The sequence below is a fragment of the Brassica oleracea genome, chromosome C7 (assembly GCF_000695525.1).
Source record: "Brassica oleracea var. oleracea cultivar TO1000 chromosome C7, BOL, whole genome shotgun sequence".
Lineage (NCBI taxonomy): Eukaryota > Viridiplantae > Streptophyta > Magnoliopsida > Brassicales > Brassicaceae > Brassica > Brassica oleracea.
Window position 1 is genome coordinate 48,020,600 of NC_027754.1, and position 12,622 is coordinate 48,033,221.

Genomic DNA, 12,622 nt, shown 5'->3' on the forward strand with positions numbered 1-12,622 from the left:
AAAATTTCAAAATATAACATATAAGAAAATTCTAATATATAAGAAAATATAACATGTAAGGTGTCCTCATTTTTGTATTTTAAAGTTTTTTTTAAAAAAAATATATAACATATAAGGTTTCCTCATTTTTGTAATTTAAAGTCATTTTATAAAATTCAAAATATAACATATATGAAAAAATCTATTTTTTATTATATAGTTAATGTGATTGTTTATTTTTTTTAATAATATAAATTTAAACAAAAATGAAGAAGGATGCAAAAATTGTTATCAAATCTTTATTATTCATAATCATTAATTGTCATATATATGTAAATCATATTAGGTAACTCCGTAGCTTTTATTTAAGGAAAGAATACACACTTCTTATATTTTAGGTTAATATAATGTTCTCTAGTGTTATATAATTATGAAATAATGTGACACCATTAGATTAAACTATATTTTATATTAGATGCTCTAGACTTCTTTGAAATAGAATTTAGAATGCATTTAGAGTGTCACATTAGATTTGGATTTTTTCTTAATTAATACAAAATTAAGGTTCTAATTTTTTAAATGCTTCCCAATTAATATACAGGGGATTCGAGAACAAGCATTCGCACGTGCGGGGAGGTTTGCACGTGAGCTAGAAGCCTCGAGAACGACCAATTGAAATTATGATTAGATTGATTCAACTTCAGATTCTCAATCCCATATATATATATATATATATATATATATATATGTAGCTTATATATTGTTTGTGTATTACGTACACATCGTAACCCTCCACATACTACGTTAAATATCTGATCATGGACCGTCTTGCACTTGACCCATTCTGTCATTCATAAAGTAAAGTAATACATGTAATTAACATGCAGAAACAAGACAACGTTGAATTATTTGGTTGTAAGAACGATCATAAAAATAAATGATTGAAATGATATTGAAATTATGCATTTTTGTCGACTGAATAATTATATGGAATCGTTAATTATATTCAGGTATTCTACCAACGTTATGATAGGAAATAAAATTCTTCTACGATTTGTAAATCAATTGTATGTTTAAATAAAAAATGTTTCCTCTTCAGTTAAAGTTTCACCTTTAACTTTCATGTTTCCTGTGATCTTATCATTTTCTAGGTTACCATTCAAAATTTGGGTTTAAGTATTAGACATAGTTTTGTTGGGTAGTGGCTGTTTGCATCGTGCTTATTCCTGTAATTAATTATATCTGTCTTTATTTCTTGATATCAGACAACGAACAATGAAACCCACGTACGTACCCAATAATGCGAGGAAGCTAACTGATGGTATTATTGACAAGTTGTCAAAACAATATAAAAGTTTCTTGGGCATATATAAGGAAAAAAAATGTATTAGGATTTAGGAAGATAATAGTTTGATTAAGAAAATTGTATGGATGATAAAGAAACACACGTGGGAGAGAGAGATAGAGAGGAAGAGGTCAATTCGGCGGAGACAGGAAAGGGACGGCGGCCCATGGCTGAGGGAGACGTTGTTAGGGGAAGTTCCCGACAAGAACAGCTTGCATGCATGGTGGCCCACGTGCTCCGTTCCCACCACCGCCGTGCGTGTTCACGCTTGATAGCTACGCATCTCTCTCCCTCTCTCTCTCGCCCTCCTCCACCATCTCATTAGTTTATGCGCGTGTATTTGCTCAACATCTACACGCGGATTACTCAATGTGCTGTCTATCTATAAAAATTCATGAAACCTTACGTAAGTTGTATGCCAGCATATGTAATGTATGTGCACATATCAGTCATTTTTTCAACTATATTTAATGTTTCTTGGAATACATGGGTAACTTGTATATTTTATACTAGAAGCTTATATTAATATACGGTATTCTTAAGACAGTTTGCAGATGCTGTTTTATAGTATTGATTAATACACTTGTCAAGTATGGCTTCCGAGAAAGACAAATTATAAAATATCTGTCTCGATCTGTATGAAAAGATAATTCTGCTGGTTTTGAAGATTTTGCAAATCACGCATCCAAATATTGACTGATATCAAGTGGTATCGGTATTCTATAAGGTTAACTAATACTAAACAAATCAGTGAAAAGCACATAGTACTATATAATAACACTCATGCATATTTTGATGATGCGTATAAAGTTACATATTACCCAGATAAACCATTCTTTTAAGGTTGTATCAAAACTCTAAACACGTGATTTGCTTTTTTGTTAGTTTTGTTTGTAGTAATGAGAAAAGAGATAAAAATAATTAAAAGCAAAGAAAGGAACACGAACCCCAAAGAGGGAGGGGAGTGAAGACAGACGGTCCACGTAGCTGGAGACAGAGAAAGAGAAGAGCGCACGTTCCTTGTGTAAGATTTGTTGTGCTAATGTTGGTGCAGTGTCACAGAAACTTGAAACCCTGACTTTATTTTTAAATTTCAGGGGAAGGTCCATTTCTCCATGTTATAATATCAACAATCTCTTAGAGTATTTATTAGCATCAAAGTTTTTAATTTTTAATAAAAATCTACGTGATCACCCTATCATATTCAATGTAACTGTACATATAATGTCACCAGAGCATCCTTATCTGATTACGGAATTCGTATCATCCATCCTATCATTGTCAATACCAATTTTGTGACATCACAATAGTACTAAAGATGCAATCTTCTAAATGTTTAACCTAAGGTATTCATTATATTTCAGAAAACAAAATAAATAAATCCAGTTGTTAAAGAAAAAAAATACGTATATATTTTGATCAGAGATATTGAAATAAATAAAGTTGCACTGAATAAGGTAGATGGAAATAATTAATATGGTCCAACGGATCGATTCACCATTTCACCTACATGTATAAAGGACAAGAAAATTCAAAAACTTTAACTCGCCGTATAGTGAAAAAAAAAGGGACCACATTTGTTATGAAAATATACGCCCATGAAAAGAAGGAAAAAAAATAACTAAATGGAGTATCTATCTATCATCCATTCTCACTTTCCCATTCCCGTGCACCGTGAATTCCCTGACCATAATAAAACATGGGTCACGTGCATTTACGCATGTTCGGTCGAATTTAATACTACAAAAATCTGAAACTTGTATGATTTTTCTCGTGAGGTTCATTTCGTTATTAAATTTTCATAGAACTAAAACTACAAACAAACATTACAAATTCTAGAAAGAAAATGAAAAACTGTATATTTACATAATATTCATAACAAAGTTATTACTCTTTTCTCTTCTCCATTCCCCCAATCCGACCGAACCCAACAAAAAAGGAACATCGTCTCATGTGTAAATAACATAATTACATACATTTTAGAAAATTCAAAGAATCTGATTTTGGTTTCTTTCAGAGTTTTCCATCAGGCACTTCTTTAATACTCATGTCAACCATTTCTACTGTACTGAATCCTCCATCCTCTATTGATCCTATCGTCGACTGCGAATCTAGCCCCGACCCAGCTTGTATTTTCTTAAACATCGCTATGACTTGTAAAATGGTCGGTCGCTTCCAAGCCCGATCCTCCAAACACGCAACCGCAACTTTTAAGTGTTGTAAAAGTTCGATCTCTAGCGCTGGATCTTCCTTCAAAAGCTCGGGGTCAAACACGTCGCTAATCCGCAGTTTCGCATGCTGTTTCACCCATCCAACAAGGTTATTGTCTCCAAAATCCGGCGAGTCGGTTGGTCGTTTACCCGTGAGAAGCTCGAGTAAGACCACGCCGTAACTATAAACGTCTCCTTTTGTTGAACACCTGAAACTCTGGTAATACTCGGGAGGAACGTAACCCGGTGTACCGGCTAATGTACTGACACTTAAATGCGTGTCCATCGCGCTCATCAGCCTAGCCATGCCAAAATCCGAAACCCTAGCTTCCAAGTTTTCGTCCAGCAACACGTTGCTAGACTTCATGTCTCTATGGATGATATGAGGAATGCAGTTATGGTGAAGAAAGGCGAGCCCTCTAGCTGACCCAATCGCGATTTTTCGCCGCATGGACCATGTTAGTTTCACGCCAGCCTTCTTCGGATCGTGCAGTACATCTTCCAAGCTCCCATACTTCATGAACTCGTACACGAGAAGCCTCTCTTCTCCGACTTTGCAGTAGCCGAGAAGGGGAACAAGGTTCCGGTGTTTGATCTTCCCAATCGTTTCCATCTCAGCCATGAACTCTCTATCCCCTTGACCGCTAACGTGGATCAGTTTCTTGATAGCCACGGCGCTTCCGTCTTTCAAAACAGCTTTGTAAACATCTCCGAACCCGCCCGATCCAATCATAGTATCATTGTGGAACCCGTTCGTGGCCTGGAGAAGATCCGCAAAAGTGAGTTTCCGCAACGGCTTCTCGAAAGCCGCGAGGTTGATACTCAATGCTTCTTTTGCACCGGTCAGCTTCCAGTTCGTGTTGTTACCGGTTCTATCCCCGGAGTTACCATGCCCTTCAGCATACATTTCAAGCTCCGCCTCTTTCTTCCTCCGTCTCTTCTTCATCTCTCTACCAACGAGGATCAGCCCGAATATGCATACAAAGGAAAACAACAGTCCCATCGCCACGCTACCCGCAACCGATGATGCAGGTTTCCTTCCGTGAGATCTCTGGTGAGCAGACCCGTCTGCATTTGCAGGACCACACCGAGGAAGCGGATAACCACATAAACCAGAATTGTTCAAGAACTTAACCGGGGAAAAAGTCTCGAACTGACCCATCTCAGGAATCGGACCGGATAACAAATTATTCGACAAATCAATCTCCGTAAGCATAGTAAGTGCCGACATAGCCTGAGGGATCCTCCCGTCGAGCTTATTGCTCGAAAGATCAAGAATGTTTAACCCTCTCAGATCACCAACCTCGTCGGGAATAGAACCAGAGATGAAGTTATGACCCAAGTTGAGAATAAACAGATAGGGCATGGAACCGATCTCTTTCGGTATGTATCCAGACAACATGTTGTAAGACATGTCGAGGAACATCATGGAGCCGTTGTTATCAAACGTAGGCGAAGTGTGGCCTTTATACACTCTGGTGAAATTACAAGGGTTCCTCGAAGAAACCCGGTTAAGCTGCTCCCATCTGATTCCTTGAAACTCAAGCAAGTTGCCAGCTCCGTGACACTCTTTATTCATCCCATCGTTTTTTATGTAAACGTACCTCTTCCCGGCGATGAAATTAACAGCGATTTTCCCGGATTGCTTGAACATCTCCGCCGGAATCGTTCCGTTGAAGTAGTTGGTGTTGAGATCGAGCCATATCAAGCTCCGACAGTCGCCTAACTCGGCCGGGATGTTCCCGTAGAAAGAATTGTTGCTTAGCTTGAGGATGGCGAGGCTCTCTAACCGGCCGATCCACCGGGGAATCTGACCGGTTAACCGGTTATTCGACAGAGAAATCCAGTTTAAATTGGTACAGTTGCTTAAACCGGAAGGGATTTCGCCGGTTAAGTAGTTGAAGTCGAGAATGAGAGTCTCTAACGTGTTGACGTACATGAGCTCTTTAGGGATCTCTCCTTGGAGCATATTCAGCCATAGCTTCAGATCTCGGAGCTTCGATAGAGAGCCTAAACTCGACGGGATGGTCCCGGAGAGGTAATTGAAGCTCAGGTGAAGCGAAACCAGCTCCGAGCAGTTGCTCAGCGTCGCCGGAATCTTCCCGGTGAAGCCGTTGTTTTGAAGGTAAAGCTCCCGGAGCGTGGTTTTAGGGCTCCGGCAGAGATTCGGGAGGATCGGACCGGAGAAATTGTTGGAGCTGAGGTCTAGCGTGAGCAGAGAAGCGGAGAGGTTCGTTAAAGACTCCAGCAACTCGCCGGAGAACTCGTTGAAAGAGAGATCGAGCACCTTGAGTCCTCTCATCTTCAGCAACGTATCCATCGGTAACTCGCCGGAGAAGTTGTTGCTCGACAGCACGAGCGACTCCAGAAGGTGGCAAGAGGCTAGGAACGGAGGAACCGTGCCGTGGAATTCGTTCCCGGAGAGATCGAGTCCGGCGAGTGTACCGCACGCGCCGGAGAGAAGCTCCGGGATCTCGCCGGTGAAGTTGTTCTCCGCTAGGGAGAGATACTCGAGGCTTTTGAGCGGCAGTGAAGGGATGGCTCCGGCGAATTGGTTGCCGGAGATGTTTAAGGACTTTAGCTCTGTGCAGGCGGAGATGGCGTTGGAGAAGTCGCCGGAGAATTTGTTAGCGGAGATGTCGAGGTGTTGCAGAGCCGAGCAAGCTCCGAGAGACGGAACCGAAGTGGAGAAGTTGTTGGAGGAGATATCAAGAAACTCGAGGTTCACGCAACGAGAGACGTCCACGTCACCACTTATTTTGTTTCCGCTGACCGCTAAGTGCTTCAGCTCTGTACATCCGTTGGAGAGAATCCACCCGACGACGTTAGCACCGGAGAGAGAGTTCGTGGAGAGATCGAGAACTTCCAAGCTGCTGCTAAGCTTTAGCCCACCTGGAATATTTCCGGGGAAATCGAGGGTGTTGGAGGAGACGTTGAGATGTTTCAGACCGATGCAAGAGCCAAAGCTCGACAAGGTTGATACAGGGCCGGAGATGGTGTTCCTGGATAGATTCAAGCTGGTGAGAGAAGCGGAGCACTTGAAGTCTGAAATGGAGCCGTTGATGTGGGAGTTTGAGAGGGACAGAGACTCTAGTCCGGCGAGAGACAGTAGAGACGAAGCCACAGCACTGAATCCGACATTGAGAGGCTTGGAACTGAGATCAATCGAAGTAACCTTGTCTTCTTTGCAAGTCACGCCGTGGAAGGTACACGGGTTCTTGTCGGGAGACCAATCTGGGAGCAGGTTCTTGTCGGGAAGAACGTTTCTGAAGCTGATAAGCTGATGTATTTCTCTGTACAAAGACTGAGATGGTGAAGAAGCTTGAAGGGAAAGAGAGAAGACGGAGAAAAAGAGAGTCGTTACAAAAAGAAAGAAGCTTGGAAAAATCTTCATTCTCACAGTTTTTAAGACAGATAGAGAAAGGTGTGTGGAAGCATAAAAGATGAATGGGGAATGTAGAGTTTTGGTTCCACCATTAGAGAAGACGTGAAAACTCAGAGAGAGAGAGAGAGAGAGAGAGAGAGAGAGAGAGAGAGAGAGAGAGGGGAGAGTCAAAAGACAGGAGGAGGAGGAGGATGGAAGAAGGTATTTATCAAAGGCTGAAGGGAAGAGAGTGATCACAGCTGTGCACTCACATGTCATGTTTTACCTCTTCTTCTGATTATTATTATTATCTTTTCAATTTCGATAACAGATACAAACAAATAATGCTACCTTTAATTATTGTATTTGTTACAAACAGAAATTATTTAATGCAAGAGGATACAATAAATTAATTAAATTATGGTTTCACAAAATCGTTAGTCTCAAACTTTTTTTCCAAATTAAATGTTAAATAAAATAAATATTTGTCAGTACATGAAAGGTGTTTACTACGTGAGATTAGGAAATGGGATCAAGCCTTCCCCAAGCTATATCCTAGTTACCCTTTTTAATTTCATATTAGGCTTTATTAAATTATGTCTAGATGTTCTACCTCAATGACGTAGCTTGTATCAAACAAAAATAATAATACAAATCTAATCTAATTTTGGGTTGATGTTGGCATCAGGTCTACTTTGATCTTTAAAATTATATAAATACAAAAAAATTATTCGTTGCATTTTGATAGAGATTTCAATTTAGTTCTATTCTAAAATTTTATTTCCTGTTTATTTTTATTATAAGCATTGGGCAAACTTGGTTAAATCTTGATAGTAAATTCATTATGGCTCAGTATGCAATTATTCTTTTATTTACTTTTGTTTACAATATTATTATTTTAAGTTATTTTTATTTCAAAAAGTGTCTTTCTACATTCTATATCATTTTTTATTTAAATAATTGTATATTAAATAAAAATACATAATATATTTAGAATTTTTAAAATTCACATAAAATGTGTTAAAATGAAACTTTTTGCAAAAAAAAAAAATATATTATTTAGAAGAGATAAATATAAAATATCAGCGGCTAAGTATTTCAATAAAACTGGAACATATTATAAAAAAGTTTTAATATGAAAATGGAGTTATGCAATATCAAACCAAAGGTTAAACTCGCAGAATCTAAAGTTAGTGGAATACATATAATTTCTTGTAGCTAAAAGCTGGCAGAACCAAACTTGTAAGAATCTAAAAAAAAATTCTTCATTAATACTCATATACAACAATTCGAGGCATTGAATGTAATTGTTAGAAAAAGTTGTATATGAATTTCATATTGAATATATTAATTAAATGTTTATATTAAAAGTTTTACATGAATTTTACAACAACCACAAATATTTCCGATTCACAGTCCTATCTTGCTCACTTGCACCTGTGTCTGGAAAAAAAGGTGGAGAGATTGTCTCTCTAGCTTTTTACAAAAGAGAATGAACAAAAAACGAGCGTACGTGTGAGCGCGATTGGGACATGAGTGTCAATTAATGGTAGACTCTCTCTTTCTATAAATTATGAATTTCGTTATGACTACAGAAGGCTATTAGTATTAGTATCTACTATTATCTGCTCATTAGTACTCTTATTTAGTCTTTGCCAATTCTTTACTCAATGTCATTAGTCTTTGCTAATTATTTTCTCACTAATTAATTAATTTCTTTTCCTGTCACTTTTAGACCTCTTTCGTTTTTTCTGGCAATTACATAGATGGATAGACGGGAAATCGGCTAATTCCAACATCAACAGAGTCCAGCGGTCCCGATCAGTACATAAACACATAAATTGTGCAAATACATACATGAACACGTAGTTATTTCAAATCTCATACACGAACTAACAAAATTCGATTTTTGCATACATTGACCAATTATCAGTTAGTTAAACATAACGGAATCTGAGCTGTCCATTATATATCGCTTACGTGGCTTTTTACATTTTTAAATAATGAATAAATTAATAAAAAAAATAAAAAAATGGTTAGAGGGGTAGTCGAACCCCGGTTTGCGATATATCCGATGAATCTATTGTGCCAGACCCAACCTATTGTTTATAGTCCCAAATGTTTCCTGTTTATATAGATATTTCATTCACATATTTCTTTTTTTTTTCTTTCCATGTTTGTCTTATCATCCAAATTGTTCCAAAAAAATTCAAAAACTTTTTTGTTCTTTTTTTCCTTTTCTTGTGGAAGAAATCATTTTTTATATATTCGAAAAAATAAAATAAAATAATATATATTATTAAAAAGGGTTACGTACATTGGAGTTGTCTTCTACTTTATTATCTTTTTGTGAATCTCTATTTTTTTAAGATAATATTTACTTTTAATAATCAACTCGATAAACAAAAATTCAAATGTCAATTACAAGCTTAAATTGAACAAAACAAACTAATTCAAATATTGCACGTCTAATTTCGTTCAACTACCACACCGGCGTGTTCCGCTAAACCGATCCATAATCCTTAGTAATATCAATTCCCTTTTTGAACTAGTTCGTTCTCTTGTTGAAATCTCTAATTTGTTCTTGTTTCAATTTTGAGTAAACTTTTTTCCAGTTTCCAGTAATTGTAAGAGAACGTTAGAAACATAAGTGTTTGCAAATAAACTCAAATTCAAACAAGAGGAAATTAGAAATTTCATCAAGGTAACGATCTCTCGATCTCTGTTTCACAAAAATATAGTAAAGGTAGAAACAACTTCAATGTATGTAACCCCTTTTTAATAATATATATTATTATTTTATTTTTTCGAATATATAAAAAGGTTATTTCTTCCACAAAAACAAAAAAAATAAAAATATTTGAATATTTTTTCATTTTGTTTGGATGATTAGTCTCTTTTCTGAACTAGGCCTGGGAATTCGGGGTCCCAATCGGGTTTCGGTTTTATCCAATCGGGTTTCGGTTTTTCGGGTTTATCAAAATCAGTCCCATTCGGATTATATGAAAGTTCGGTTCGGGACCGGTTCGGGTTCTATCGGATTCGGATCGGGGTTAGTAAATCTTCAACGAACCGGTACAACCCAATATACTTTCGGGTTCGGGTCCCAATCGGGTTTAAAAGTACCTGATTTTTACCTATTTTATAACCAAAACATGTGTAAAATCGGTTCTTCAGTTTTAAAATACCTGATTTGTACCTATTTTGTAACCAAAACTTAAGTAAAATCGATTCAAAATAAAGAGCATCAACCGTGATCATTCAAAATCAAACGAAAAGTAATCATATTTACTAATAAAAAGAAAACCAAATAAATAAAAGCATAAAACGAAATTCAAGTTCTCATGAAATGAGAAACATTATTTAACAAAAACAAAATCTAAATCTAAATACTTCAAGATTCAACGGCCATCTTCAACCATCCACCTTCATTTAATAAAACCACCAACCTTCATGTAATAGATAAGTATTTTAGATGTTCAATATTTCTTAGTGTATTTTGGATACATATTAGGAATTGAGATCATGTTTGGTACAAGATCTTTTCGAGGTTTTGAATGTTTTGGGTTCTATCGGATATCCATTTAGATTCGGGTTCGGTTCGGATAATACCCATAACCCGAAATACCACAAAACAAGATCCATTCGGTATTTACGTCGGGTTCGGATCGGTTCGGATTCACTTTTATCGGATCGGATTCGGTTTGGGTTTTCGGATTCGGTTTATTTGCCCAGCCCTATTCTGAACAATTTGGATGATAAAGTCAACCACAAAAAAAAAATATGTGAATGAAATATCCATTAGGTATAAATAGGAAACAATCGAGACTATAAACAATAAGCTTCTTTGGTACAACGGTTTAGCATGCAATGGATATCGCTCAGACCCAGGTTTGATTTCCCACTCTAACCATCTTTTAATTTTTTTTTATTAATTTATTCATTATTTAAAAACGTAAAAAGCCACGTAAGCGGTATATAACGGACAGCTCAGATTCCGTTACGTTTGACTAACGGATAATTGGTCAATGTATGCAAAAACCGAATTTTGTTAGTTCGTGTATGAAATTTGAATTAACTATGTGTTCATGTATGTATTTGCAAAACTTATGTACTGATTGGGACCGCTGGACTCTGTTGATGTATGAATTAGCCGTTTGTTGTTTCACGTAAACTTTTAACTATGTACAAAACACTATGCGCAGCTCTATTTGCTGTATACATGGTCATATACACAATCTTGACAAATGTTTTCTACCCTATACAATCTCTCAGGATATGTAAATATCTTGACTTATAAAGGTGCAAGAGTACACGCATGTCGTTGGGTAATAGCAGTAAACATAACTCTATTGGAGATATACTACTATCACTAATTTTTAGAGAAACATTTCGTATGGAAACAAGTCGCAATCACAGGTTTGGAGTCTTAACCAGTCTTACGATGCCACTTAAATAATAGGCCATGACAAACTTGTAACTTTTATTGAAGATATAACTCTTTTTGGGAAAGTTTATATAAGCACAGTTGCTAAAAAAAAAATCCGACGTGATCTAATACTATATTGGTACAGGTAAGCTTTTTATACAAGCTGAGATGAAAATGTGTTTAGTGATGTATTTATTCCGTAAGTAACATTGTATTCTATAATGTCATCAAAATTAAGGAAAACGCCAAGAGGGCAATGATTTCAATTTCCAAAAGGGACGAAACTGTCCTCCCAGCACTGATTGATTAAGCATTCGTGTGGCGCAACACCTACACTCTCTCTTGGCACGTTAATAACACGCAATAACGAATACGGCGTCGTTTATCTGCACCGAGTTACCACCGTGACGTGTGCTGCATACGCTCACTGGACACGAGTGTGATTGGTGGAAGAGTGTCTATCTAAAGTGTGACTAACATAGACGTTCGTAAATGTTTGAGAGTGTAGTACACTGTGCGAAATGGACCCCCCACCGGGCTGAAACCAATCCCAGCCATTGATCTCATCTCAACGGTCATGGATTAAGCTGATGAATAAATGCTGATTGCTATTTCCTCCTCCTTCTTCCTCGGTAAATCTAATGTAGTGAACCGTACATGTATCTAACAGTAAATCTAGTGACGAAGTTGCAAAATGCCCTTCAACTAGTACATAACAAAAAAGTCTTCTCTTCTTTCCTTTTTACTCACAAGTGCCTTTTTTTTGTTTTTTCTTGAACAAATGCATCTTATTTTTTTCGTATTTTCCCTAAAGAAATCTAACAACAGACAGCTGTGGATGGTTTTTTTTTTTATATATAGAACTAAATATGATTGCAATCGCATAAATTAATCCCGATGAATAGGTAAATTAGAAAAGTAATGTTTGATTACTTACATAGAAACTATTTTGCACAAAAGTAAAATGTAAAAAAGTTTCTTTTTTTTTACAACGTAAAAAAGTTTCTAAAGTTGATTTTTTTTTTTGTTTTTTAATAGTACCCAGCATCATAAAAAAATTATGCCAATAGCATAACATCATTTATATTAAAATCTGTTATGGTGACCAATATAAAACGCAATAATTCCAACTAATTTGTCCCCCCAAAAATGAAGACGAAGAAAATACAATCAGCCGATAACATCTAGTCATCTTACAGAAATATATGGGACCTACTTGGCGATAGAATTTCCTTAATAGGCCCTACCTTGATGGGCTTCGTCTCCTTCTCCATCTATTTTTTTTTTTTCGAAGG

At 36.7% G+C, this 12,622-nt stretch overlaps 1 protein-coding gene across 1 annotated transcript; it reads right to left on the reverse strand.

Moving 5' to 3' along the window:
• Window positions 1–3,166: 3,166 nt before the first annotated feature.
• LOC106305877 (protein BRASSINOSTEROID INSENSITIVE 1) lies at window positions 3,167–7,136 on the reverse strand. Its single transcript, XM_013742288.1, has one exon. The coding sequence runs from the start codon at window positions 6,926–6,928 to the stop codon at window positions 3,338–3,340; it is 3,591 nt and encodes a 1,196-aa protein (XP_013597742.1). The 5' UTR covers window positions 6,929–7,136; the 3' UTR covers window positions 3,167–3,337.
• Between the last annotated feature and the right edge of the window lie 5,486 nt (window positions 7,137–12,622).

What these genes read in the sequence shown, in the direction of transcription:
- LOC106305877 (XM_013742288.1), bottom strand. Translation starts at nt 6,928, where the DNA reads ATGAAGATTTTTCCAAGCTTCTTTCTTTTTGTAACGACTCTCTTTTTC.